General features: G+C 50.7%; 3 protein-coding genes across 10 annotated transcripts in view; 2 read left to right on the top strand and 1 right to left on the bottom strand.

Moving 5' to 3' along the window:
- DOT1L (DOT1 like histone lysine methyltransferase) overlaps positions 1 to 3,486 on the top strand; it is a 68,150-nt gene extending 64,664 nt beyond the window's left edge. For 6 of the 8 annotated variants that reach the window (XM_075776552.1, XM_075776556.1, XM_075776554.1 and 3 more), the window contains exon 28: positions 325 to 1,061. In XM_075776552.1, coding sequence (XP_075632667.1) covers positions 325 to 914 — 590 coding nt within the window. In that variant the 3' untranslated portion in view covers positions 915 to 1,061. Of the gene's footprint in view, positions 1 to 324; positions 1,062 to 3,098 lie in introns of those variants that run through there. The other 2 variants (XM_075776562.1, XM_075776559.1) reach the window with 2 other exon arrangements.
- An 8,247-nt stretch (positions 3,487 to 11,733) lies between these two features.
- PLEKHJ1 (pleckstrin homology domain containing J1) lies at positions 11,734 to 19,969 on the bottom strand. The gene is made up of 6 exons (XM_075776550.1): positions 19,838 to 19,969; positions 18,905 to 18,972; positions 17,123 to 17,189; positions 15,626 to 15,716; positions 15,365 to 15,428; positions 11,734 to 14,715 (listed from the first exon to the last, which is right to left on the bottom strand). The coding sequence occupies exons 1-6, from the start codon at positions 19,929 to 19,931 to the stop codon at positions 14,650 to 14,652; spliced, it is 450 nt and encodes a 149-aa protein (XP_075632665.1). The 5' UTR covers positions 19,932 to 19,969; the 3' UTR covers positions 11,734 to 14,649.
- Positions 19,954 to 26,267, top strand: SF3A2 (splicing factor 3a subunit 2). The gene is made up of 9 exons (XM_075776549.1): positions 19,954 to 20,085; positions 21,080 to 21,250; positions 21,747 to 21,818; positions 22,136 to 22,182; positions 22,848 to 22,957; positions 24,082 to 24,131; positions 24,443 to 24,583; positions 25,073 to 25,141; positions 25,787 to 26,267. Exons 2-9 carry the CDS (start codon positions 21,125 to 21,127, stop codon positions 26,117 to 26,119), a joined length of 948 nt encoding a protein of 315 aa, XP_075632664.1. The 5' UTR covers positions 19,954 to 20,085; positions 21,080 to 21,124; the 3' UTR covers positions 26,120 to 26,267.
- The last annotated feature ends 1,619 nt before the right edge of the window (positions 26,268 to 27,886 follow it).

Genomic DNA, 27,886 nt, shown 5'->3' with positions numbered 1-27,886 from the left:
TCAGATAAACAACTCTAGAGACCACGTAATCTCATCAAAAGTCTACCTGTGTGGTATAGAACTGACAGTTCTTGGGTCTGACCATTTTTCCTCGTGGCATTTAGAGGTTGGCAGTAGGAAAGGTAAGTGAAATCTTTTGTACCTCCTGGCCTGCACCATTATCTCTCATTGCTTGCTGCCTTCTCATGCTGCATATTTTTGTATGGGGCTGTGACTATTATAATTTTGCTTTTTTCTTTTTTTTTTTTTGGTTTTGTTTCTCTTGTCACTTGAGACTGTACAAAGCCCATCTGTTGAAGCTGAGTTTTTCTCTCCTGTTTGCAGGTATTTTTAACCATGCGGTGCCTTCTGCCTCCTCTCCTCATCAATTTGGAGCCAGTTTCAGCAGCAGTGCTGTCTCTAGCAGCACAGTGCTAAGCTTAAACCCTCTGCAGGCTGTTGCCAGCACCTCATCCTCATCCTTCCCACCCCCCTCCTCTAATTTAGTAACATCTAGTGAGACTAGATCTGCTCAGCACCTCAACAGAGCACCAGTGCAATCTGTTTTCCATTCCCCTCCGCCCCCTCCTAACGTTTCGTTGCCCCCACCTCCTCCATTACTTGCTTCTAACTCCGAGCCTGCGCTTCTGCAGAACCTGCCATCCATCCCACCTGGCGAAGCTTTTTTGCCATCCTCTTCTGCTGCTTCTGTCCAATCTGTTAATGCTTCTTTGTCTATTAAGCTAGCTTCTCTCCAGCACAAAACCTCCCGCCCCTCCTTTACAGTCCATCACCCGCCTCTGCCCCGTTTGGCGCTGGCACAGTCCGCGCCCATGATCACGCAGTCCAACGCAGCTGGCACGTCCGCTATGTGGGTTACACTTGGCATGCAGTCTCCTTATGCTTCGCACCTTTCTGGGGTTAAGCCACGATAAAGAGCTTGCTTAGCTAACAGTTCTTATTTTGTAAGGTAAGGCTAGAGAAAAAAAAAGAGGGGTTTTGTACAAGATGCTGAATGATGCTTCTTCCTTTGCAGAGATAGGTTGGGGATGGGCTCTGTCAAACAGAGAAACCTCTAAAATGCGGGAAGCAAATAATCTGATGGCAAAGGATGGAGAGTCTTAATGCTCTCTGTTCTGGGAGTCAGGATTTCTCGACAAGGCGTGCTCACAATGGTAACTCTGGTCTGTCTCGTCAGACATTAGGATTATGTTCAGGTTGGGATCACTTCATGGAAATGTTTATTTCAGTAACCAGGAGGAAACGTCTATTTTTAAGTATGGTTTTACAGAGTTATTGGAAGTGGTGGTTGCCGTCTTTTATTCCCCCCTCCCCTTTTCTTGCCCTCCGACACAGACTGTTGCATCTCCACCAGTCCATGTTCACATAGCGTTAGGATGCGTAATGGTGCCGCTTTGTGACTGTATGTGGCAATGTGGTCTTGGTTTTACTGTCAGTCAACAACAGCTGCTCTAAATAATCACAAAGTTAAAAATCTCTAGGTTACAAGCTGCAGCTCTGTCTTGGAGAGCAAATGCCCTGGTCTTGCATTGCAGTTAATGTGCCCCCTGCATCACTGGAAAACACAACCACAGGTAGCAAAGAAAGGTTGTGATTTATCTGTGCGCTGCGGCTTTATTGGACTTGCCTGCTAGGGCTAACAGTAACAGACTCCATCAGATGCTGTATTTATGCTCACTTGGCAATTGCTGGCTTACTGGGTAGACTGTGAATGGGAACAGAGGATATCTGCAGGGTTAACTCTGGTCCGTGCTTCGTAAAGGCTGGGGCCACGGAGGAGAGGAGGGTTTCCGGAGACTGTATGCATTTTTTACTAAAGCAGGTATTTAAATGTCTTTAGAGCGACTCCAGAATAAAGTGTACCACCACAGAGTTGGGTACTGTTGTTAATGAAAATACTCTGTGGCATCCTGATGTAACGACTTGTGCTTGCAAAGTGAAATCGGTATGTTAGGCCCCAGAGCTTGCTCCGTGCTTTTCTTGTAGGTCTTTAATGTTGTTGCTGTTCACTGATACCAAAGCTACATACAATATATGGTTGAATACTCTTTGCCGCTTATAAAACATATGACTCAATTACAATATACCTGAGAGATTCTTTTGACTGTGCATTGTGTATAGCGTCTTCATCAAATTGCTCCACAGACACGAACAAATCCTCGTTAGGCTTTTGTGAGGCACGTAAGTATTACCTCCGTCCTTCTGTACAAGAAAGCGAGGCTGAGGAAGAATTTTGAGTAACGTGGTCCCACCAACAGCCTGGTGTGGTTACGAAACGGGCTTGAAAACCCTGAATAGAAACAAGATGGGGTGGGAGAAGGGGCGAGGAGGGTTAGGTTCGGGGGTTTCTGTATGTGAGTGACTTGAGTGAGAACAGTGCGAAAGCCTTCTGCTGAAGCAGTTGCCTTACCTGGGTCTGAGGTCGTATTGGGCCAGACTCGGTAGCATCGGATGCGATGGTCCCTGTTACAGAAAGGTTCTGAGCAAAATAGGCGAGGCGCAGTTGGGACGTATGGAGAAAGGTAGCTGGATGGCAAAGCTGGACTGTGGAGCAAAGGAGCAGAAATAATGCTGCCGGGAGACGGTGTATGACAGACGTACCGTAGTTGTGGTTACGCTCCGTGTGACTCTTGAACATAGGTTAAATCTCTGAGCAGTTTCATTGACTTTGGTGTGAATACGTGTGCTCAGAGTCCTTGATGAACCAAGGTTGAAATATGGAATCGGGGGCTGAAATAATCTGCTTTGCTTCTCATAATTTTTCTCCCCCAGGGTAATAAAAAATTCAAAGCAGATTAGTGTGTGCTAGAAAAAGGTGAAGTACTGAGTGGGAGAATACGTTTTTCCCCCTCACTCAAGGTCAGTCACAGGAGGACAGAGTTCGATATGGTTGCACTGTCAGAAAGCTTTGAAAACTGAAAAAAAACCCCTCTTGGAGGCATCCATCTTTTCTGTCTAATTGCGGTCGCATCAAGAGTTGCTGCTCCTTTGCTGGCTAACGAGGTCTTGGAGCAATGAAGCATTGATTGACGCATCTAACGCAGCAGATTTTTTGTCTTTTATTTAGATGAGTCTCTTCCTCTCCTCCTGTTGTGCAGGTAACTAGGATTTCTACCTCAACCCAATGTGACCTATGCAAGGACAACGTGGACCAACTTCACTCGGCTTCCACTGAAAGGTGCTCACCTGGCCTGTGCAGGGGTTTCTACTCTCTTACTACTGGACAAAATAAAACCATAAAAAGACCTAAACAACAGAGAAAAGAATATTTACTGTGAATCTGAGTAAAAAAAGAAAAAAAGAAAAAAAAAGGCAAAAGAAATGCTTAAAGCTCCAGTTTGTATTGTTGATAGTTTAGATAAAGTATTTATCTTTTTTTTAAGTGAAAACAATTTTGACTTATTTTATTCCACCTAGAATCATAAATACAACTTATTATTAAATTCTCTGAATAATAAAGGACTGGCACACCAGCAGAGATGTAAAGAGCCTCCTCTCGGTGCTATTTCATCCGTCAGAACTGTGCCTCTCGTTTGAATCCTTGGTGCTGAATTTGGAGGGTTGACCAATGCCAAACCCAGTTCTCAGAAAGGTCTGCAGTTTATTTATTCAACTTACTCTGTTCATATACCAAAACCCACTCGGTTTGCAGCAGTGTGAGCTACAGAGAAAGGCAGTCTTCTATCCAACGTTTTGTTTTCATTTAAACTGAGCCAGGCGCTCTGTTAACTGGGTGGTTTTTAATCGTGTTCGTTAGGAACGAACTCATCGCTCCCCTCTGGAGTGGCAGCTAGAGCACCTGGGGCGGCCCCGGCGAGCTCAGCCAACGCAGGCACAGTTTGAGCAGAAGAAATTCAAGTCCTGCCCCATTCGAACTGCTTCACCGGGCCGTTTGCAGTCGCTGGTGGCACTCGAGTCACTGTGAATTTTTGGTAGCTAGTCTGGTAACTTGTTTTGGGATGTCGTTGGCATATGAACAGGGTGCGTAATCACTGGTATTGGTCAGGCCCTTCTTCCCGGCGTTGGGAAGACTGAACGTAGTGCTTCTGTACTGGTGCAGGTAGCAGATTTTCTCAGCTCGTTGTTTTTGTTCCAAGTACAATGTATTTTGTTAGTAGGGTTTGATACTTGATTCGGAAATGGCTTAGCCGTGTACATTAATTGACGAAGTGCATTTTGCTTTTGTATTTCTTTGCTTTAAGTAGGTCTAAATGGTAGTTCACAAAAACACCACAATCTAGCTTACCGTGCTGCCACGCTATCAAACTGGTGCAGTTAATCGTATTGTGACTTGGTGTTCTGTGTACAGAAAGTGCCGCTCCGAGCAGCGGCTGTATTTTATAGAGATGTGATGAAAAATTATAAATTTCATATACTTTATTTCATTTATTTTTAGATTGTACAATGCACAGTAAACTTGTAAAAAGTTATTTATTCGAGTGCACAAAGTGAGGAGAAGGATGATCCATTAAGTAGAAATCACGCTGGTCTGTAGCTCAGACTGGACCAAGCACCAATAAATGAAACTACAGTAAAAAGAAGGGGAATTGCAACAGCAAAATGACTAGAAGAAAAACACATTTAGGCTTTGGGAAACATCTGCCTGCTAGCCCCGGTGCTAGCATTGACTGCTCTGCGTCGGAGGCACTCACTGTCCTGAAATCCCTTACGGATCGCTGGTGCTCCCTAATGAGTCTCCCACCTCCAGCAATGGGGCATTCACCTCAGACTCGAGCCCTGCCTTCCCAGGGACCTGACGGAGCATCCCGCAGTCACAAAAAGCCGGGCTGAACGCGTTGGCTGCTCAACTCCTGCCTCCGTGTTCGAAGGAGGCGAGGTACCTCTGCCCTCGGTGCTCTCTCCTGCCGCCTGCCTCGGGGAGGAAGGGTTGCGAGCGCCGTGCTGGCCGTGCTCAAGAGCAGCGGGGGTGAGGTTGCCGTAGGCCCTTTTCTCCGTACCTCATCCCCGGCAATCTTAGTAGAGATTAAGGACAAAGTGCAGTTATTTTGTTAATCCCTAAAGCGTGTCTTCCACAGGCAGCCTTTGTGCGCAGAAACCGTTGATCTAACTTTGCCTTCTTATTCGCTGGAAAGGGAAGGGATTGATAGCCCTGGAAATTAGGGGTGTTTTAGAACTGTTTTCTGCTTTGCGTGTGGGAGAGGACTTGACAGCGGTGCGCCCTGCTGAGTTATTAACAGCAAGATGAAAACCTGGAAAAGGGCAGAAATGCTCAGAGGGTGGTAGCTGAGAAACATCCAGTAGCTTCTAGTAGAAGCCGTACACAGTGTATGTCCTGGAATCCAGGAAGACAATGTAACCCAGATGTTCTGCAGCTGGGAGCTGGGCAGCTCCGAGCTTCTTCCAGATCCTGGGGTAACTGGAAGTTGCAGAGCTGCCTTAGCATCCTTCCCAGCGAACGGCAGAGTGCTCAGGTCTCTGAAGGCTTTAAATTGGTAGGCTGTGCCTGAGCAGTTGCTGGAGGGGCAGCAGCCTTAATTACATCTCCCCCCCAATCACTTAAATTCCCAATGAGAGATGAGGAAATACAAGTAGAAGCTTTTAATCACTCTGCTTTTATCGGATCCCTTTCTGAAAGGGATACAGTGCTGCTTGGGCCTCGTGCCCCCCGTCATCTCAACCCGCAGAAGACATCCAGCTCGCTTGTTCTGTACGGGGAGGTTGGCTTGTGCTCATGCCCGAGGCGTCACGGGATGCTAGCAGAGATGCCTGTTTGGAGAAGGAACCGACTCGTGGAGCTCTGTTGAACCTGCTGTGCCTTCCAACACCTGCTTGGGGCCCGTGTCACCCAGCTGGCTCCCAGCACCCCTCGGGTGAAGACCCTTGTTGCGGGAATGACTTGCTTTGCCCTGAGGTTCACAGAATTTCAGGAATTGGCGTCTGGGGAGCAAGACAGAACTGTCAGACGTAGCTTAGTGGCGGACTTGGCAGCTTTAGGTTTACAATTGGACTCGATGGTCTTAAAGGTGTTTTCCAACCTGAATGATTCCATGATTCTGTGGCCCTTTGGAGCAAAGGCCCCGGGCAAGGAGTTTGTCATCTGCTCTGCAGTGGGTGTTGTAGAAAAGCAAACCCCCCTCTGTCCCTCAGTGTCACCTGCGGTAGCGGGTGCTTTGGTGATCGGTAGTCACCCGGCGTCTGTTGCAGGACTTGCTCACAAGCAGCCATCGGAGATCGGCAGCACAAGCCCGCTCGCTGTAGCTGAGCACACACGCGCTGTCGAGACATTTTCACTTACCCGGCATTTTGGACTCTGACTCTCCAGCTGTCATCTGGGAAGGCCAAAGGAAACCGGACGCTGACCCAGGAATAACTGCGTAGTTGGGACGTACTGGAAAGGGACTCAGTCTGTCAGCCAGCCTGCTGAGCATCTGCTTCAGCCTCCTGGGGTCTGCTGGGACCGGGCTTTCATCTGCCTCTGCGTCACCTCAGTGCTGTCATTCCCTGCCACCCGGTGTTTCCATCTTGGCAGCCCACGCTGCAGGACTCTGGAGCTGCTCTGGCCTTGCCGGAGTCGTCCACCCACGCCGGGTACCGTTGGCACCTTCACCTTGCGATGCATGGCGTAATTGCGATGTGTTTCACTTGTGCAGCAGCTTTAATCTAAATCTTCGTAGTAATCCTGAGATGCCCTTCCAGGAAGGTGCCTGGTAAGGTGACGCTCGTAGGGAGCAGTGTGAGGTGCGAAGCCGGGCGAGTGCGGGTTTTGGACTGATGTTTTAATATCGTGTTAGCTGGGAGATGATGATGATGCCTAGAGATTTGTTTTGTTCTCTTCCCCACTCCCTGATAATCTTGGGCAAATTCAACTTGTTTCTTCTGTGACTGCAAAATGGGGAGAGCGTTTTACCTTGCTGTAGGGTTGCTGAAGGAATAGCTTTGGGACGTTAAGATCTGAATCCGTATGGCCACAAGAACAAGACCCTCGTGACCCTACCGTAGGAGTGCTGTGCCAGAGGTCTGAAACCTGTTTTCAATAATTGCAGATACTTTTGAGTAATCGAAGCCAAACAGCCAGTTCCAGAAAGGAATTCCTTCTGTGTTACCACATCCTGCCGGGTCCCATCGTTTCGTGGCTGTCACACATGTTCCTTCTCCTCCACGCCGCTGCTGCCAGCGAGGGACTCGTCAGGAAGCTAAAATCCATCTCGTAGCACATACGTTGCCAAAAAAAATTAAACTTCCGGAGCATTGTGCTGAGCAAAACCTGTGCCCCACTGCTAAATGTCAGCCTTGGGGAAGAAGCCTTGCACGCTTTTCCTTTTTTGGCCATTTTCTACCTCTGGCTCGTGCTTGCCGGGTTCAGTCCGCTGAGACCCACCGTGCTGGGAAGCTGGGAGCGCTCCAAAAGCGCTAAACCTAAACTCGCAATTTGCTGCAGATTAGTCATTCAGCAACAATTTTTCTATTAGCCAGGGGTGTGCGGGGCACCCAGCGGTCAGATTTTTCTCTGCTTTTCATGAAGCTGAAGGAGAAAGTGGGAAAACATCGCTGGAGGACACAGAGGCTGGTGTGCAGGATGGCGGGGAAGTCGGGCTGTGCCTGCGTCGCCTCTTGGTTCGGTGCAAATGAGGCCGTTTCCTTCGGGAAGGTGCGGATCGGTCTGGACAGCCATCGTCACGGGGCAGCATCTTCGTTCTCTCAGTTCAGGGTGCGGATGCAGTGGGAGAGGCGAAGGGGAAGCTGCTTTTTGGGGAAGCTGCCGACAACAGGGAGCGCAGCGCATCCTCGATGTATGTGACATTGAGACGCAGCACCGTCTCCAACTAGTTTCTCCTAATAGGAACTTGTGTCTCCTTGGTTAGGCAAACACAGAAATATTTTCTTGTTCTCCCATCTCATTTCCTTCCTTCCTCGTGGCGATAGCTGTGTTATATTTTAGCACATGATTTGTGCTCGCTGCGCTGTTGGCCGGGGTTTGGCTCAGCCCAGGTTATGAAGCCTGAATTCCCCAGTGGCGGGGCTCGCTGGTGGGATGGGCACGTGGGAGTGAAGGGTCTGAATCTGTCGCTGAAGGCAGGAAGGGATCTGCTACTCACTGGTTTTGGGACTCAAGAGCTTTCAAATCCCCAAGACTTGACGCTCCTCAGCCTGAAACACACCCGGCTGCTGGCCACGCTTAGTTACTTAATCTCAAGTCGGAGCGTTGAGTAGCTTTTTTCTTTCTTGAGTCAAACTTCTTAATACGCAAGTAACTTCTTCCTTTGGAATCTGCTGAGCAGATGGGTTTCAGGCTCGGTAAGCTCTTCCGTTGCATCTGAACAACGTTTCAAAACGGAGCACTGCTTCAGTACTGCTTGGCCATCGTTGCTGGCCGGGGCTGACCGCGTGGCTGCGTGTAGGTGCTTGCTGTCACCCTGCTGGGGACAGGAGTTCCTGTCTGAGAGGCTGCGGTGGCTCTTCTCTCTACAGACGTGTCCGGGAGAGTCGTTTTGCCTCAGAAAATAGATGGGAGGGGTGTGAGTGGGAAGGAGATGGGTGTAGGGCGGATCTGCCTCGCCCACTGTTACTGCAGCGCAGATTCAGACCGAATGCAGAGGGGCTACAATAGCATGTCTGGGTCGGGTGCTCCGCGCCACGCTGGATTTACTCCCCGTGGTGCTCGGGTTCTGTCTCATCGCAGCCTGCCCTGCAGAGGAGGCTGCATCTTCCCGTCCTGTACTGCTGGGCTTCCCCTTCCAGGAGAAGGTCTTTCATTCTGGAGAAACGAGGCCACAGACTGGCAGCTTGGGGTTGTCTCCAGGGACCCGTGTGGTGTGATTCTTGCTAGGATTGTGTATTTAGAAAGCAGCATCTGCTCCCCCCACCCATTATTTTTCCACTTGAAAGAGAGTCCAAGCAGAGGAGAGGCTGAGCGATTGCACGGCAGGGGAGAGCATCAGCGGATGCAGAGCTGATCTCTGCAGCGGGGTAGACTCGCCTCTTGTTCAGGTGATTGTTTTTGGTGGGACACAGAGGCACTGTCAGCAGTTGGAGGGCCAGCATGCGCTTTCATCCCCTCCGAGTTTATTCAGAGAGCCCACCTCTTTGTGACTTCCGTGGCCACGGCAGCGGCCCTCGCACGAGGACCCGTGGGACCCGTGCCCTCGTGATGCTCCTGCAGCGGGGACTCACTGGCACAAGGTGATCCCCGACAGCGGTGTCGCTGGAGGCAGCGGGATGGCTCTGCGGAACAAAGCACGTGTCCAGGCCCAGCCCTGCAGATGGGAGAGGGTTGCAGGATGGAGCCTTTCCATCGCAAAAAGCTGCCGCATCAGCCCCGCTCGAGGTTTTGCCGCATTGCTGGAAGAGGAGACTTCCAGCCCTGGGAGCATCTTTTCAAGTTGCTGATCGGAGACTCCCCTCCCGGCTCGGACTTCCCCGTGACCCCTCCTTCCCCGGCCGGCTGTGGAGTTGGTGCTAATCACCTCCGAGCATGAGTAACAAACACTTGCCAGAGCCGGTCCCTCGCTGGAGCCGGCTGGTGCTGAAGAGCTGTTCGTTAGGACTCGGTGATTTTGTCCTAGTGCTGACGTAAGGCAGCCGTGGCTGATCGAGCCCTGTGTACGACCCCTTTGCTTTCCCTCTTGAAATTGGTCATTTTAATACAGGGTATGGAAACCTGAAGGTGATGGATATTTTTTTTTTTTTTTTCTTGGAGGGAGTTATCCCAACTCATGCAGGTGGCTGGCTTGAAAAATTCTGCTTTTGTTGTTTTGCCTGAGCCAAAAGCATAAAGAGGTTTAAGCATTGGGAGCTCCAAACGATGATTTCTTCAGTTAAGGAATGGATGTTGTACAGTGGACTGCAAACCAACAATAATGTGTTTTAAAAAAATCAGTTTGGGGAGAAGAAACTAGACAGTGTTTTTGTGAACTATCTTTGCAGCACTGAGGAAAAATCACAAGAATTGGATTTTGTTTGGAAGCACAGCTGTGTAGTCAGTGTACAAGTATTTGAAGTTTTATGGCTGTTAAAGATTTTTTTTTTTCCCCCTCCAACATTTCCATAGCTTGCATATCAGGTTTTCACTAAAAGATGGATTACCAGTTTTAAAAATGTTGTTGTGCCATATTTTATTTATCCTTATGCATTAGAAATAAATAAATATCTATTTAGACTGAATATTGCAATAAAAGATGCTATTATTGTGAACTTCAGGGTTTAAACTTGAGACAAAAAAATGGGAAATACTGCTCCAGTGCATCTGCTGTTTGCGACCCTCTTTCTGAAGAGGTTATTTAAGGTTTTATAGGTTAAAAACAAAATCCCATCTTAAAATTCACAGTTGTGCGATGCTAACCCTGAAGTTCTCAAGTTTGTGATCCTTTGGGTTTTATTTTGAGGTTGCTTTTCTGGTGCAGTCACATCATTCTTTAGAGAGGTCGAGTTTCTGGAGTTACTGAGGAAAAGGTGGAATGGGTTGATCCATCCTGCTTGGCTTTTTTAACCTATTAATCTTTTAAGCGATCGATTTCAAATTAAAAACCAACTTTTTAGGTCTCTGTTCTACTTAAACTTTTTAGGAGTGAGAGCCTGCCCTCGCTGAGTGCGACTTTGATGGGGAAAGCAGTAGATTATGAGGTTGCTGTTGCTCAGGAATTGATTAGTAAACTTTTAACTACTAATAAAAATCCATTTTTCAATGGATTTTTTGAAAAACCCATTTTCTTAGAACAGTGATATGGGATGTTTCCTAGTGAATAGGAATTAGTTTATATAATTTAGCCTATTAAACTGAATTATTTAAAATTCAAACTTCCCCTAATTTATCTTTTTTTGTTGGATTTTTTTTTTTATACTGGTAAGTTGTCCTGTCATTCCTTTCATTCTTCCATAGAAGTAGCGTGAATTCTTCTGGTGTGTATATATGTATGTATAATATATATATTTCCACCCTGCCTTTCTAATTCTCCACAATGTAAGAGTTAGTTTTTTCTCCCCTCCCTCCACTTAATTTCTTGTGTCTTTACCTTGATTTGTAATTGAAACAATGCTTTGAAGTTTTGTCTTTATATTAAAGTGTATGTATTTTAATACACCGTACTGTTGTGGAGTTTCACTGCTTCAGCAGGACAGGCGTCCCCCGAGGACACGAGATGTTCTGGACCACGTCCTGAATTAGGCGGCGTGCTTAGCTCTGGCAAAGCTGAGCCTAAGCTCTCGGGGTTTAGCAGGGGAGTGACTCGACGACCCCACCCTAGTGATGTTTCCTATTTACCCTTTTGGCCAGTTATTTCACCACTGGAATGAAACTCAAGTCAGCCAGGCAACGTATTTGAATTTCAGAAGTGACGGCCGTAACGCTTTCTAAGCTAATTCGCTGTAGGATTCCTAAACTGCGATGAAAGCCCGGCTTCACCCGATGCTTGCACCTAGGTAGGTTTGTGGGTGTTGGGCTGCAGCAGCAGCCTGACCCAGCTCATCTTCCTCAAGACGTTTGTCACTCGAGCTACGGCCAAGCACTCTGTTAGCAGAAGGCCTCTAAAAAGCACATGGCAGAGAGGTGCCTTCCCCCAGCGCCCCGCTGCTCCGTCTCGGGGGACTGAAGGCACCCTCTCTTCGGTGCGTCTGCCACCGCTCCTCCATCGGTGAGCCCTGCTGTGTCACCTCCTCTCGTGCGGTGCTGCTGGTGGCCTACAGCCACCTGCTCCCTCCTGGGCTGGGCCCTGAGCTCGCTACGGCCACCCCTCCCCAGCCACCGTTTGTGGTTCTTAGACAGCTCTGACTGCCACAAAGATAAAAACAAGCTTTTATTAGAAATGTTCCCTGTACAACAGATAAATGGCTTCAGTTATGCCTTCAGGGAGCCTGTACACAGCGCTCACTGGAACAGGCCACTGAAACACAAAAAAGCAGAGTGACCAGAGTACGAAAAATGAACAATTGTCTGTAAATCACCAGCGGTTGATGCAGATCTCAGTGTGTAGAAGTACCATCTGCCCTTACTTCTGAAACCTAACCCAGTGTCCTAGCACTAGTCTATGAGTTGATCTAAGTTACTGGGCCTGCGCCCATGTAACCCTTCACAGCATTTGTCTTTTACATTCAGTTACGAAATGTCCTTGTTACCTCTTAAATAAGTGTTGGGATTATCTCCCGCTCACCCAACCGTTCCCCATAACATCAGAACAAAATGCCCGTTTTATGTACAGTGGGGTGGTGGGTGCTGGCTCTACCTTCTGAAAGGCGCGTAAGGAGGACGCTAGCGATGGTCCTGGAAGGCAGAGGGTTGAGAACCGTTGGCTGCTGAAGGTGGCTGGCAGAAACCGGGAGCCTCGCTGTAGCATTAGAATTTTGTTTGCTAGAAATGACTGAATGTTGGCGGAATTCCCAGGGGCTTGCGTATATATGGGCTGACTTTGCATATTGAAGAATTCACGGATGCTGAACCTTGGGGAACTGAGTTTGGATGCGGCCGTTCTGCCTCTGAAACCAGCCGGCGGGAGCTGGTAAGCTGATGCTAGAGCCAGAGCGCTGCGTGACCTGCAGCGGGGGAACCCACAACCGCTCAGCTCAGCCCGTGCTGCAGCAGAAGCAGTAGCGGCAGCGCAGCTTGGGTTATCCTGCTGCTGCGCCTGGAGCGCATCCGTCCTCTATTGAGTGACCTGACAGACGAGTCTTTTTCACACTAAGTAAAGCTGCTGCATGTCAGGAACGTGTCCCTGCACTGATGTAAAGCAGAGTAGGCTTGTGAGGATTAAAATGCACTTTAAAGTCATCTGAGGACACTAAGTTCCTAAAGCGCAAGCTCTCGTGTGTTCCTGCTTTTAATCCCTCGCTGCTGCTTCCACTAGAGTTGCCATCTGTCTTCAGAACTGCCCTATTTTCTGCTCCCACCCTGCCATGCCCTCAGCTTATTATGCAGGACAGCTGCCCTGCTGCTTATTTTGGTAATTTCTGGAGCAAGCACCTGAACTGTTGAAGGGAAACGGAGTATCTGGGGAGGGAAAGGAAAAATCTTGGCTTTGAGGTTAAAAATAAAGTATCAGTGACATCTGCCACTATTGGTACCCAGCAACATGAGGTAAAGAGGGAAGGCCACGCCACTAAAGCTTGTGATATGGGCTCTTGTTTCGGAATGTGCTCCCAGCCAAAGAGGAAGAGACCCAAAACTTCCCTTCAGGCCCAGAGCACACGCTGCTCTAACCCCTCTCGCTCGCCCTGTGCGGGGTAGCTGCGGCGCAGCCTTCCTGCCAACCGGGTGGAACAAAGCCCAGAGCTGCGGCCACCTAAAGCTCAGGCCAAGCCCTTGTGCTGCATTTACCTGTCCCAGCCCCTCCTGTCATCAACAGCCTGACAGCGTTACCTGGGATCTTCCTAGGAGCTTTTCCTGGAGCTTCTCCTGGGCTAGTTCCAGGGGAGCTGCTCCAGCCAGCTGTGGCCCTGCGAGCGCTGGGAAACTGGGTCACCCCGAGCCCTGGGTGCAGGTAGGGGGAGTGGCTTTCATCCCTCATCCCTGCACAGTTTTCCTTCCTTCAGCCAGAGCAGGAGGTGCAGAACAAGGAGAGACGATGTTCCTTAATGCTTATCTTATCTCTCTGCTACAGGTGCCCCAGGAAGGCAGCCCTTGTTCCCTGGCAGCTTGCTGTGACCTTGGCACAGTGTTCTGGTCTTGCCCTTTGGGTGCTCACAAAGGGGAGAAAAGCTGCAGCAAAGGCTCAGGGAAGGAAGGTTAATGCCCAGCTCTCACATGCTCCCCAGGCTTAACTTCTGCATGCCCCAAAGCTCCAACATTCAGCCAAAGTGGAGCAGTTCCGGTCTTTACCAACCTCCCCATGTGGCTTCCCCCTCTGTACCGCTTAGCCTGGCTCACAGCACTGCAGAGGGAGGCAGGATCAGGACCCAGCCCTGTCTGCGCTCCCCTGTTCTCTAACACGTTAGTGAGAGTGCTCGGATGGCTGTGGTGTGGGCTGCATCGAGCCTCGAGAGATCAGCACCACCTGCCTGCAGAAAGGAAAAGGCAGCACAGCCGCTGCTGCCTTCACCCAGGGGAGGGGACACCCCCTCCCCGTCAGCTGGAGCTGAGCTCTCTTTCCCCCTCCTCCTCACTCAACTGCCCAGCCATCAGCCTCTGCTAGCAGGTCTCGGACACAGAACTGGCTTTGCAATGAAGAGAGGGCACGACGGGGTTAACCCTGCGAGCACAGAAATGAAATCCGTTGGCGCATCCTCTTACAGCACTTCATGGCTCCCTTGGAGACCGCAGGAACATCCTGAGCCAGATAAGCTGATTAGCTCCCTGCAGGAGGGGGAGGAAGAGGAGGGCTAGAGCTGGCTCAGGGCCTGTCCCAAAAGCTCCAGGCCAGAGGGCTGCAGCCTGTGCTGGAGGGGCGCAGGTGCTGGGAGCTCTGTTCAGTCCCTGCCTCCTCCACTCTTGCTAGGAGCCAGCAGGGTTTCACTCCCGGTGCCGCACCAGCGCGGTGTCAGGTCAAGGGCATGGTCTGCAGGGAGCAGTTAAGACTGGCTGCCCCCACAGCTGGGGCAAGTGGGAATGTGCAATGAATTCCCTTTAAAAAAAATCCTACAAAATAATTTGGCTAATAAATTAAAAAGTCACTTGGTCACCGCTGTGGGGAACTGCTGCTGTTCTTCCTGGGGGGTGCTTGGGGGTGACCTGGGGCCAGAAGCCAGTTCAGCCAGGTGAGGGGATCATTGCTTGTGTGTTCCCAGCTGGAAGCGGGCTTCCTCGGAGATCCCGTACTGCTCCAGGGGGTCCTGCAGAACAGCACACAGAAGGCACCAGTGAGACGCTGACAAGGACGGGGCCAGCAGGACTGTCCCTCAACCAGTCTGCGGTCTGGGGCTGGGCACCCAGTCCAGTCGTGTGCTGGATTTACCCCTGTCCAGCCCCTGGCTGCTGTTTCTGGTGCAGAAAGTCAAGGAGCCCTCAGGGAGGGCACAGAGGGCAGCCAAGGTTCATGGGCTGTACTCGGTCCCCTCCAGCGCAGGAGTGTGTGAGGAGCTGCAGGCACCTCCATCACCTCGAGCACGGATGCTCTGAGGCACCCGGCAGAGCTATGAGCAGCGTCTTGACCCGCATACACCCTGATCTCGCCAGCGCTGCTGCAAACTCTGCCAGAGGAGGAGTTCAGGCTGGCCCAGGCCAGACCTGTCTGGCTACAAACGTGGGGCCGCTCTGCTGCTGGAAGAGCATGTGTGTCAAAGCTGAGCACGGCAGACAAAGACTCAGGTCTAGCTGTTGAGACCACGGCTTGAGGAACTGGCATACCGCGGGAGCTCTTCCGTAGACACGGCAGCAAATAGCTGCGTGCAGGACAGTTGGCAGCAACACCTGGATCGCTGGCCCCAGCTCCAGTCCAAACCCTTGGGTCGCCGCCCAACAAGCTGCCTTCAAGGGACTCACCTTCCCTGTCATTTTCTGGATCTCATTCCGGTAGAAAATCAAGCTCCTCCTCATGAACTCGTAGCTGTAAGACAGGAACAGACCATGCAGCAGGCTGAGCAGAAAAGGATGTGGAGAAGTTTCCGATGCTATTTAGAGCTGAAGGGAAGCTCGCTCGGGAGGAGACAACCACTTTCCTCCCGGGGTTCACCACAACCTGATCCCAGAACACAAACAGCACAGAGCACACGACGCAGACCTCGCACTAGCGGCTCAGCCTACCTGGCTCGCTTGAGTGCCTCAATCCACTCCTGACACTGCTCTTTGCTGTCACATTCGAAGCAGTATTTCCTCTCCGGCTCCTCAACGAAACCTGCCAGGGATAAGGAAAGGGCTTAAGGCAGGTCCTGGCACCACTGTTTCCCTCCCCAGCAAGAGCCAGACTTTGCCAGGCCACAGTCAGCGCCTCTGTTCAGCTAAGATCTAGAACCAGCTAGTAATGCAGGTCTGTGGCCCCTCTCCCTCAGCCTGGATGGCTCCTGGCTGCCTGCAGTGTTTGTCAGCTTACAGCAGCCAAAGACTTCGGAGATGAAAGAGCAACTTCTCAAACCGAGAGCAACAGCTCAGAACCACCAGACCACTGTGGCCAGATTCAGGACTGAAACTCCCTGAGCCTCCTTGCAAGCGGTCACCAGAGATTTAGTAATCAAAGTGGAAAATGGCCCTGAGGAAGTGATGGTGATACATGCAGGTGTTAAATTGCACTCAGAGAAGGCACTGACCTGTCTTTGCTCGAGGCTTTTGGGAATTTGGTACGGTGCACAGTAGAAACCAAGTCCCCATGCAACTCCAGTTCTTTACCAAGACAGAATCAGGACATCTAATTAATTACACTGTCCCCAGAGCTCTGCTCTTCAGTACACAGTCCATAGAGATCTAGGCTGCTGCTGGGAAATAACTGGGTCAGACCACATCAAACACAACCTGACACCAACTGCCATCAGTTTTAACGCTTTTCTCAGGAATCCTCAATCCACCAGAGCTCCCAACAGTCCTAAACCCCCAGAAATTCGGAATGTGGTGCTTGCTTAGACAGATCAGAATGCTCAGGCTCGAGGGTCCTTTGGAGACGGCGAGATCACCACCTCTCCCAGTGAAAGGAGGAGACAAGGCTCTGCACAGAGAAGCAGCTGCGCCCGACAACCAGGCCAAAAGATACGGGGATGGCCTTGGAGAAACATCCTGTTATTTTTGCCACATACCTCTCACACAATGATTAGTTGTTGGATGAAAGGCTGCTTACAAAGGACGACACAGTGCGAGCCAGCTGGAGCCGTGGCTATCAACACAAGGACAAACAGTGTGGCGGGAGGACTGGTGCTAGATTAGCCCGACAGATGGTTTATCTGAGGCTTGCTTTTTTTTTTTTTTTTCTGGATAAAATGCAATAGCACAGAAGCAGCAATCTGTCAATATCAACCCCTCCCAGAGAGGGATTTCCACAAGTACTAAGCCATGGTCTGTCTCCTCTTCCTCCTTCTTTCCTCATATGTGCTGTGCAAATCGCACAGATTTCAGCCAGCAACGAAACACCGCTGTCCTGGGGACGGGCGCAGCAATGCCAGAGTAACAACCCGCAGCTGAGGAGGAGGAGGAAGGCTGAGCAGCACTAACCCTACTGTTACCAGAGAAACAGAGGGAAAAGCAGGAACTAAGCAGCAAAACGTTTCCTTTTACATAGTGCTATTTGCCCAAAGGGAACGCGTATGCGGAACTCACTGATGGAGAAGACGTTCTCCTCCTCTTTGGTGATCCTGCAGTGCTCCAGCAGCAGAGCTCCAATGGGCTGGAAAAGACCCGGAGAAAGGGTTTAACCTGCATCGTCCGCCAGTGCCAAAGCGGCCTGAACCCCCAGTTTGCCCAGTGCCTTTAAGCAATTTCATAACCTGGTGCTACTTTTAAAGTAATTCAGTCTAATTGCATAAAAGTTCCACGTTCTTTTAATTGATCTTTTTGTGTCCGCAGACATGCTTCGTTGTGCTAGTCTTCCCTGTAACACTCTGATACGTTAATTAGGTGTAAACATTTCTACTCGCTCGGATTCCACCGGGGCTTTAGCATTCGTTTCGGCGGTGCAAAGACAGCGAAGAAGTTCACTTCCTCGCTCAGTAACTCAGAGATGAAATATTTAACACAACACACAGAACAACTCGCGCTGTACTTCTAAGGGCAGCCCTGAAGTATTGCAAGAGGTTGAGAACAGCGTGTTGAGGAAGTAGAACAGCTTGGGATAAACAGATAAACAGCAGGTACTATTTGCCAGCCAGTGCACGCTGAACAAGGACACGGGAACCAAAGGGTGATACCAGCCATAAACAAACACAACCCACGGGCAAATTCTTTTGTCCAAGTAAAGAAAAAGTGAGAGGCAAGTAAGGCAACAGGGAAGATACTGAAACACCTGGTTCACTCTGTATTTCTGGCACAACGGTTCTACGCTAGCACCCTCCGCCCACCTGCTGAACTATTTTTGGTCCATTCAAGAACATTCTCTCCCCTGAATCAGAACGCACACAGGTGCTTACAAATAACCGCCAGAGAAGATGACAGCAGGGAAGGAGACTGCGAAGGAGACGGGCCGTGTCCTCAGAGCCTTGTCCCGCACCAGCGCGGGAGCCACAGCTGCGTCTTTACACACAGAGACGTGCCAGAGCGACTGCTCGGCGTCTCGGCCCTACCCAGGGAACTGCGACTGCAGCTCTAGCGAAGCGGCGATCAGCAACTGCGCTTCGGCAGAAAGCAGGAAAGAGCAGTTCTGAAAGCAGGAGCTCAGCCACGATCCGGGTAAAATATTTATGATGGACTGAGGCTAAAAATGCCACTAAAAGCTTTGCAGTTCCTTTGTAGCACCAGCATGCACGCAGCACCTTTCTTCACACGCGTTATTAAGATTGCTTTTATATTCATTTTCCAACAAGAGAATCTGCAGCAACAGTTAGCAAGGGATTCATTAAAAATCACCAGATCTCAGCAGTGGCAAAGCCAGAAACAGAACCCAAAGGTCTCATCCCTCATTTCTTTTTCCCTAGACCTAAGGAGAGTTTCTGCATGCTCAAAATATCAATGTTGACAGGGTACGGCCACGAAAGTTTCCCGGTATTGTACGCAAGTAAAATTCCTGGCATTGAAAAGAAGAAACAATGCAGGGAGAACAAAATGTAATACAAATTTCCTTGGGAGAGCAAAATCTAAGCTTCCCCTCACAGTTTGGCACGACAAGGCGCAGTCCTACAAACAAAGAGCACGGACTCGACCTTTTGCAGTTTTGGGGCAACGTTTAAATGATTCGTTCCAAGCTCGCAGGAGAAGCACCTGGGTGTGGGCAGATGGCAGCGCTGCTTCTCACCCCCCAGTTTTTGCTGAGCTGCTAGAAGAGGAAACGCGGGTGCTCTGTCCTGGCTCTGGCAGCCTCCTACTGACCATTTTACAAAGCCCACACAATCAATTCACAGAAAAAGAAGAGAGAGGGAGGAAAACAACAACAACAAGCAATTTCCATACCTCTGCTTCGTCCGTCCGGAAGTAGAAGAGAAAGTTGACAACAAGCTTCACGAGGCGTTTCTTTAACACTGCAAAGAAAAAGAGCGTTGAAGCGGGCGGAGGGAAGCCCCTTCCACCCCGCAGCGCCCAGCACGGCGTCGACTCAACCAAATCCACGGGGAAGCACCAGTACAGTTTAGACTTTTGCTCCTGGAGGAGCTTGTGACAGCCCACCGTCCGCACCGACCGCACCAGGCTGCCCTTGGCTGAACCGCAGCCACGGGGTGACAAAAGTCACTTTGCAGCTTCTCGAGCGGCTTCTGGGCAGACAGAGCCCACGGCACCGCGTCACCAACGCGCACACAAGGCGGCCGCCCGGCTGATGAGAGCTCGGCCACGGAGTGCTCCAAACCCCGGGGGTCCCAGCCCGGGGCTGTCGGCACAGGTGTCACCGCGAAGGGACAAAGTCCACCAGAACGCTGCAGGTCCTAGGGCGGAGGAAAGGTGCGGCACAAGGGAGAGAGTTTAAGTCTCGTATTCCAGTGCTGGTTTGCAAGGAAATTTGCTGGGAGATTTCAGGAAAGAGCCTCTTCCTCCGATCCCCTGGCCCCTCCCAGCCACGCTGCCCCCAGCCGTGCCCCACCCCTCCGCTCCAGCCCCCCCTGATCCTGTACCCCGGCTTTAGATGCCGCCGCTCGTGCTCCCCAGTCCTACACACCAGTCCTCCCAGTCCTGCCTCCCAGTACCCCCAGTCCTAACCTCCCCCTCACCCCGCCCAGGTCCTGCCCTGGTCCTACCCCCAGTTTCCCAGTCCTTCCCCCGCCCAGGGCGCCCAGTTCTCCCAGTCCCCCTCTAGCCCTGTCCCCCACTTACCCCGCTCCTTCCCCTCAGGCCTCCCCAGCCCGACCCCCTCCCAGTCCCGCCCCGCTTGTCCCCGTCCCCGTCCCCTCTCACCGCTCCCTTTCTTGGGCACACGCATCAAGATCTCGGCCGCCTTCTCTGCGGGCTGCCGGGCCAGGGACAGCAGCTCCCGCTCGTTGTACCTCATGACGAGCCCCCACCGCCGACCTACGGCCGCTCCATCATCCCGGAACCGCTCCCGCCCGTCCCGGAAGCGCTCGAGCCGGAAGCAGGAAGTCGCGTACTGGTTGGGGCAGCGCGCATGCGCGGCGCGGGAGTGAGGAGCGGGGCTGCGCGTGCCGGTACGGGCCCGGGGGGGGCTGAGGGGCCCGATCCGGGCTGGGGGGGGCTGGGGGGGGCTGAGGGGCCTTGGCTCTCCCTGAGGGCTCGGGGGGGGGTCACCCTTGCTGAGGGGGGTTTGGGGGATGTTTGGAGGCGGCTTCGGCCCTCGCTGAGGGCTTGGGGTGCCTGGGGGGGGGGTCTGATCCCTGGCTGGGGGTGTTTGGAGGCGGCTTCGGCCCTCGCCGAGGGGCGTTTGAGGGGGGTTGGCCCTCGCTGAGGGGCTGGGGGTTGTTTGAGGGGGGTTGATCCTTGCTGGGGGGCGTTTGAGGGGGACTTCTCCTATTGCTGAGGGGCTGGGGGTTTCTGTGGCCTTCCTGCAGTGGGGGGGGTTCATGTATGTGTGTGGGGAGGTGGGGGGGGACCCTGGCCCCTGCTGGGGAAGGGGGGGCTCTGGCACCTCACTGGGGGGGGTTGGGGACAGTGTGCAGAGCCCTGACCTTGCTGGGGGGGTTGCGGGGGGAACTGTGTCCCTCGCAGAGGGTTTGGGGCAGCCTGGGGGTGGTTTGGGGCCTTGGGGGGGCATTGGTGTGGTGGGGCAGCACCAAGCCTTGGTGGTGGAGAGGGGCTTCGGCTCGCGGCAGGTTCTGGGGCTGTTCGCTGTCAAGGTGGAGGGTTGGGGTCTCCTGGGGAGGCTCCTGTTTGGGGGGGTGTCACTGGTGTAGCTGTTGCGCCTCGCTGGGCCCTGCTGAGCCTGTGGGGGAGGAATACATCTCTGTGTAGAAGCAGCGGTTGAGGAGATGGGAAGGGCTCTGGGGCTCGTTATTTTGGATCATTTCACTTCTGCTCAACTCACCGAGTGGTACAAGACTCGGTGAAACTGTGTTACGTGGGGAGTGCCCAGGGCACGACTTGTGCTTGTCTCGAGCCCTTACTGATGGGTCTAAACAGTGGTGTGAACTCCGGGTTAGGAAAAGCCTTTGTTATCGCTCACGTTACTTTTCCTCACTTTTCCAGACTCCATCTTTCTCCATAAGTAGCTGAAGCACAGAAATCCCTATCATGGATTTCCAGCATCGTCCTGGAGGCAAAACCGGGAGCGGAGGCGTAGCCTCTGCCTCGGAAAGTAACCGAGACCGCAGGGAGCGGCTCCGGCAGCTGGCTTTGGAAACCATCGACATCAACAAGGTGAGCCTTGGCCCCTGCCTGCGCAGGAAAGAAAAGACTCACAGCTCCCATCCTGCAGACTTTTGTGGGGATAAGTACAGAGCTTTGCCCGAGTGAAACAGCTCGGAGGGCGAGAGATTTAGTGGAGAGATGTGGATTTGAATTAAATACTTCTTTTTCTGGTAATGTGGGCGTTGAGCGAGAAACATTTGTGGCAGGGCTGACCAGAGAGATGCCAGCACTTGCATATTCAAGTAGCTGTTACTGCATTATTTTTGATGTTCTTGGGGCTGGTTTATATTTTGGTGTTTCTTGCCTGCAGTTGGGTATGCTGTCACCAATTAACAAAGCTGCTGTTGTTTCTCTCTGGTTTTACAGTCCTAAAGCAGTGCTGTGCTATTAATTTAAATCTACGAACTCAGTTCTTCCAGTGCAGCAGAAGTTCATTATTAAGTCTTTTGATTATTCTGTTTTGCTGTGTATTTTGCTTGTAACTTTTTAATAATTCTCTTCCTAGGACCCATATTTTATGAAAAATCACTTGGGCTCTTATGAATGCAAGCTTTGCCTAACGCTGCACAACAACGAGGTGAGTTGAAGAGCTGTCTGTCTCCATCTTGGCAGCAGGTATTTTAGAATAATAGTAGCTTCAAGTGCAAGAACCTGGGACGTACCAGGTGACTGACTGCTGAGGAGATGATGGGTGGGTAGCGGCTTGTACATGTCAAGCCTGACAGTTTATGACAGTTCAGCAGTTGAGAGCAATCTGCAATTTTTGAGTAAGATTCCTCTTTGCTAAGGATTAAAATATCCTTGTCAACGTGTGATATAGTCTCTCTCTGACAAGGCACTGTAGGAACAGTCCTGTCTTCATTTAACTTTCTCCTGCCTTGTTTTGTATTTCAGGGAAGTTACTTAGCACATACCCAGGGGAAGAAGCATCAGACCAATTTGTAAGTCATTCTCCATTGTAACTTTAGTCTCTGTTACTTAAGCACTTTAAAATGATGGTTGTGTGTATCTATAAATCTTGACCTCCATTATATAGTAGCACACCATGCTTGAATGTTCTTTGATTGTCTTTGTTTCCTAGTGAGCAGCCTGGCACTAGTCAGGATGTACGGACTAGATCTGCTCCAAAAAATTGGTGCTGATAAGCTCCATTTCAAGCTCAAGTTCAAAGCCATTTGTGGGATTTCTGAAGGAAGGGGGAGAAAGAGTTTTAAAAGGCAAACTGTCAAGTCTGGTTAGAAGGATCCGTCGTTGTGCATACAGGTTGGGAGATGTTTGTAAGTTTTGTTTTAGGAAATCCAGTTTGCTTTGGTTTAGATGAGGAGCTTGTGGGGTTTTTTCTTTTTTATTTCAAGAACTCTCAAATCCATCTGTGGATCATCTTGGAGGTGGATGAGATAATTGAGATGACATCTTTAGTCAAGGGAAGGCATGTACACCACTGGCCTGTAGTGGTGCACGTGGAAGAGAAATAGCAGGTTTTCCTGCCGTGCTTTCTGTGAAGCACTGAGTATTCCATGGTGAGGGATTCACGCTGCTCCTAGTTTATCCTTTAGAAACAAGCGTGGCTAACCTTTTAAATTTGGCACGTTTCAAATTAATCCAGAGCCCGTCGAGCTGCCAAGGAAGCAAAGGAAGCCCCTGCCCAGCCCGCACCAGAAAAAGTCAAAGTGGAAGTGAAGAAATTTGTGAAAATTGGACGACCGGGTTATAAAGGTATGTCAGGGGTGTCTGTCGTAGGAGATACCTGTTGCCTGCTGGAGCTTACCTCAAGTGCAGTGCTGTGGATGTGAATTATTAATTAGTCTTTTTTAGCAGATCTGTCCATGAATAAGATACGGGCTTATCTCCTGATGTCCTTTATTGTTTTAATTACCCATGGAATATCTCTTTATTGCTGACAGTTGAGTGAGAACCGTTTTAATAATAGATTTTTGTGTCTCAGTCTTTCAGCTCTTAGTAGTAGTCATGCAGGAGATGATGACATTTTAGTCTCTCTTATTTTTATTGTGCTGCACCATCTTTCACTAATGCTCATAAATCTCTCATAGCATGTATAGCTCATGTTTTTTTCTGTGAACTCCTCATTGTTTTGACCTTCGGGCCAAAACTTGGCTCCTTTATCTCCCAGCTTTGTTCTGCACAGTGTCTTTGCCCCACTGAATTTTGGTAGAGACCCGTAGTAGAATCATTGACGTTGGAAAAGACCTTTAAGATCATTGAGTCCAACCGTTAACCCAACACTACCAAGCCCACCACTAAACCATGTCCCTGTGCAGCACATCTACGTGTCTTTTAAATATCTCCAGGGATGGTGACTCCACCGCTTCCCTGGGCAGCGTGTTCCAGGGACTGACAACCCTTTGGGTGAAGAAATTTTTCCTAATCTCCAATCTAAACCTCCCCTGGCACAACTTGAGGCCGTTTCCTTTTGTCCTATCGTTTGTTACTTGGGAGAAGAGACCCACCCCACCTGGCTACAGCCTCCTTTCAGGTAGTTGTAGAGAGCCATCAGGCCTCCCCTCAGCCTCCTTTTCTCTAGGCTAAACAACCTCGGTTCCCTCAGCCGCTCCTCATCAGACTTGTGCTCCAGACCCTTCCCCACTTCGTTGCCCTTCTCTGGACACACTCCAGCACCTCAATGTCCTTCTTGTAGTGAGGGGCCCGAAACTGAACACAGTAGTAGCTTTGGTTAAAGACAATGTGGCGTTTTGTTTGATAAATGGGAGAAAAATCTTGTAAGATTTTGTTGTTGAAAGCTTTGTGTGTTTCCTAGGGAAGAAATAATGTTGCTTTAACCCTGCTGTGTGATGTACTGAGCTTTCTTATTTTCTTTACAGTGACCAAACAGAGAGATCCAGAAACAGGCCAGCAGAGCCTTCTCTTCCAAGTAAGGGCACTGTTAAAATTCTTGGTGTCTGGGTTATCCAAGTAAAAGTGCTGCTAAATGAGCAGTTCTTTGCAGGATTTGTGAAATAAATAATCATTAGAAAAAAGACTTTACCTTCCTAGCCCTCTGCTGCTGATTGTATCGAGCAAATCATGATCGTAGTTGTCGAGCCGTTTCCTTTGGTGGCACTGAGTTTTCTGTTTGGAACTGATCTCTCGATACACTTCGTAGTTGAGGGATTTGTTTTGTACAAAGGGGGAGTGAAAAGGATTAAGGATGTTGTCCTTAATGCTGCAATAACTCCCCAACAGATCGATTATCCGGAGATTGCAGAAAGTATCATGCCTCGTCATCGGTTCATGTCAGCCTATGAGCAAAGGATTGAGCCCCCTGATAGACGCTGGCAATACCTTCTGATGGCAGCAGAGCCCTACGAAACCATAGCTTTCAAGGTAAGACTTGGGACTGACGGTTGGGAAAGTTCCCTTCCCATATTTTCCAAGATGTTAATTCCCAGTGAACATTATTACAGACTTCTGTTCTAGCCCTCAGGGGGTTAATGAAGTGGAAAGGGGGGCTCAAGAAGACGTGGCTGGAAGTCATTAAACCCTACTGAGAATTAGTGGAGGACTCTGGCATGAAAACTAGGCTGTGTGCTGAGCCCTGGGGAGCCATTGAATTTTTGGTGTCTGGCACAGAAAGGAGCCTCCTAGGCTTTGCTCCTCAGCCTTTGTGCAGATGTTAAGAGGGTTTTTTGCCAGCGCACTTGTCCTTGACTGATAGGGAAGTAACTTGATTCTTTCCTGCCCCCATCTCTGTCTAATAACATCCGAGACTAGTGCATCTCATGAAGGTCTGGAATAACTGTTCTTATCTTGCATGCTCTGGTGCTAAAAAGGGCCTTTGAGCTAATAATAGCTCCTTATTCCGTTTTGTTGCAGGTGCCAAGCAGAGAAATCGACAAAGCAGAAGGAAAGTTTTGGACCCACTGGAACAGGGAAACCAAACAGGTAGCTGGAGCACTGCGACGTTACGGAGGGTTAAAGGGGGGAGCGGGAGGGCAGAGCAGCTTGGGGGGAAAGGCAGTGCAGGTGGAGCGTGCACCAGTGATACCCGTGCTGGCTTTGATGCTAAAATCTTTATTCCTTCAATGCTATTGTCCAGTGACTCCTCCTGCCAGAAAGATCTCCCTGTGTGTGATCTTTGTGAGAATTTAACCCGGGAGGTAGAGTCCTTGGCTGCCAGCAGCAGCGGAACGGTGCATAGAGGTGTGGCAGCGTGGCCTTGCCCTCTCTGTGGCTCCTCGCTGCGGGTTTCCTGCACGCAGCTGCCTGGTGAGCCCGTGACGTGGAGCTACTCGCTGGGTATCGCACGTGAGCGCAGGGGACGGATGCATAGTGGGGGATAGTGGCCCCGTCACAGATAGCTTAGCGCTTAGAACTGGTTTCAGAGGAGTTAAAGTACTGGCCAAGACTGGTGCGAGTCGTGAATGCTGCCAGGGGAGAGAGACAGCCGTGGTCTGTGGAGGGAACGGGTCAGGAGAGCCGAGCTGTGCCTGGAGGCAGAGAGCACGGACGGAGCAGCTGTGTTGTGGGATGCACAAAGTTCTCTGAGGATTGATTGTTCCCTTCTCTTTGCTTTTCTCCCCTCCCCAGTTCTTCCTGCAATTCCACTTCAAGATGGAGAAGCCCCCAGCTCCCCCAAACCTCCCTCCGGGGCCCCCAACTGTGAAGCGGCCTCCTCCACCCCCGCTGATGAACGGCTTGCCCCCAAGGCCACCTCTGCCCGACTCCATGCCGCCACCTCCTCCCGGAGGCATGACTCTGCCTCCGATGCCTCCCTCGGGACCAGTGCCACCACCTCCAGTGCCACCCCAGTTGCCACCAGCACCCGGTGTACCCCCCCCGGCTCCTCTGCCACCCATGATGAGACCTCCTCTCCCCACGGAGGGGCCCGGCACTATCCCCCCTCCACCTCCCTCCAACTGAAGCCCCTCCTGGACTCAGTCCTGCTGGACTCCTCTAGCTCCTATCTTTTTATATGCAGATCACAACAGATTCAGAGAAATATTTCTGTTTTGTATGCCTGCGAATTTGCATCCTGTAGGTTCATTAAAAGGTTTTCAATTTTCCTTTCTCTATGTATTCCTGTGTCTTGGTTAAAAATGTTGCCATGTGTTCAACTTTCTTTGGCCCTTAAATGTGTAAAACATTCCTAGTTTGGTTACATTTTGGAATTCTCCGTAGAGCAGGCAAAGGATTGGAAATCTCCAGGCACCTCACCTCCCTCTAACTGAGTAGCTACAACAACCTCAGCTCAGCTGCGTTGGCTTTACGTGTTACCCCCCTCTTAGACTGCTGCTCGTGTGTCCCATCAATTACCAGCCAGTTAATCAGCTGCTGTTCAACTGAAATCCTTGACGGAGCTGTTCATTCAGTGAGGGGGAGACTTGTGATAGACACACAGAAGGGATTCTGGTACTGCATCCCCAGTAATCACAGCGGCGGGCAGAACGGAGGGCAAGCAGAATTTTCTAAATCCAGTTTTCTCTGTCTTCCTGCTGAATTACGATTGCAATCAGAAGAGCATCCACGGCTCCTGCTGCGTTCGGAAATTTCTCCCAGTGCCCGAGTGCTGTTCCGTAGCTCGGGTGTTGCCAGCTAAAAGCATTGCCTGTACTGAGGAGACGGGCTGCACCGCTTCTCGGCAGTCCTTCAGAAGTGCCAGGCAAGATTTCATTGACAATTTAAGAAAGAATCATCCTTCCCCGGTACGCAGCTGCCCAGCTCCTACCCGCCGCTCGTTAGACTGTTTATGCCAAACATGGGTTCACAAACAAAGCGCCGGTGCTCTCCTCTGTGGCGGTGGCAGGGATCTCTGGGAATGTTTAGTCAAAAGAAGTTACCGAAGCTGCAGTGATATTAAATCTTAGTTTATTGTTACAATTCATTAAATGTTGTCTGTACTGTTACGAAGCACCTGCTGCCGTGTATGATTTTTATTGTATACATCCTCCCACTAGTAGATTAGTTTTGGCAAGCTTCTAGTCCTCTGTGGTTTTATTTATACTAAACGTTTCCTTCAAACAATCATTTCGTTCCCATTAAAAAATAGAAGTTCTGAGGTTTCTCCTCTCTCTCCTTTCCAGGATTCATTTAACTGACCTGGGGCGTCTCAGCGTGGGACACCAGGGCTGCCTGCCCCCACCTTGCTCCTGGCCAGCGCCCTCGCTGGCTTTCCCAGGAGCGCTTTGGCTCCGGCTGAGCTGGCCCGATGCCCGAATCGGCTTGTGTGGGTCTCCCCTTGCCAGGTGCGTGTCCTGTGTCACGGCTCCTGCGGCAGAGAGATCGGCCTTTGCAGCTCTTTGGTGTGGTGCCCGTTGTCCCACCCCAGTTCGGATGTGCAGCCTGTTTATGATGTTCCATAGCCAGATCTTGAGCTCCGAGCTGCAAAGTCTTGGAAAGCCAGAGAAGGGTCTGAGCGTGCATCGGAACTTTTTTTGCAGGTGCCGTTCCCCTTGCCCTCTGTTGCCAAAAAAAGGAGATACCTTGGCGGGGGGGAGGTTTCTCTGGGGTGGATTAGGTGGGTGGCACTGGTAATTCCAAGTGTTACAGCGAGTGTTGGCATCTCATAGAGGGAAAAGTCCTTATGGTACGTGTGTTGTGAGACTTCAAAGTCAAGTTTACAAGGGCAGGGAGTGACAGGCCAAGGGGAATGGCCTGAAGCTGCAGGAGGGGAGATGGAGATGGGATGGG

This window comes from Balearica regulorum, chromosome 26, assembly GCF_011004875.1.
Source record: "Balearica regulorum gibbericeps isolate bBalReg1 chromosome 26, bBalReg1.pri, whole genome shotgun sequence".
Taxonomy (NCBI): domain Eukaryota; kingdom Metazoa; phylum Chordata; class Aves; order Gruiformes; family Gruidae; genus Balearica; species Balearica regulorum.
This window is presented reverse-complemented; position numbering and strand designations above follow the sequence as displayed.

What these genes read in the sequence shown, in the direction of transcription:
- SF3A2 (XM_075776549.1), top strand. Translation starts at nt 21,125, where the DNA reads ATGGATTTCCAGCATCGTCCTGGAGGCAAAACCGGGAGCGGAGGCGTA. An exon ending in TAACGCTGCACAACAACGAG is followed by an intron (nt 21,819 to 22,135) that starts GTGAGTTGAAGA and finishes TTTGTATTTCAG; the next exon opens with GGAAGTTACTTAGCACATAC. An exon ending in TGGACGACCGGGTTATAAAG is followed by an intron (nt 22,958 to 24,081) that starts GTATGTCAGGGG and finishes TTTTCTTTACAG; the next exon opens with TGACCAAACAGAGAGATCCA.
- PLEKHJ1 (XM_075776550.1), bottom strand. Translation starts at nt 19,931, where the DNA reads ATGAGGTACAACGAGCGGGAGCTGCTGTCCCTGGCCCGGCAGCCCGCA. An exon ending in TGTGCCCAAGAAAGGGAGCG is followed by an intron (nt 18,973 to 19,837) that starts GTGAGAGGGGAC and finishes TTTTCTTTGCAG; the next exon opens with TGTTAAAGAAACGCCTCGTG. An exon ending in TCCAGAAAATGACAGGGAAG is followed by an intron (nt 14,716 to 15,364) that starts GTGAGTCCCTTG and finishes GCTGTTCTGCAG; the next exon opens with GACCCCCTGGAGCAGTACGG.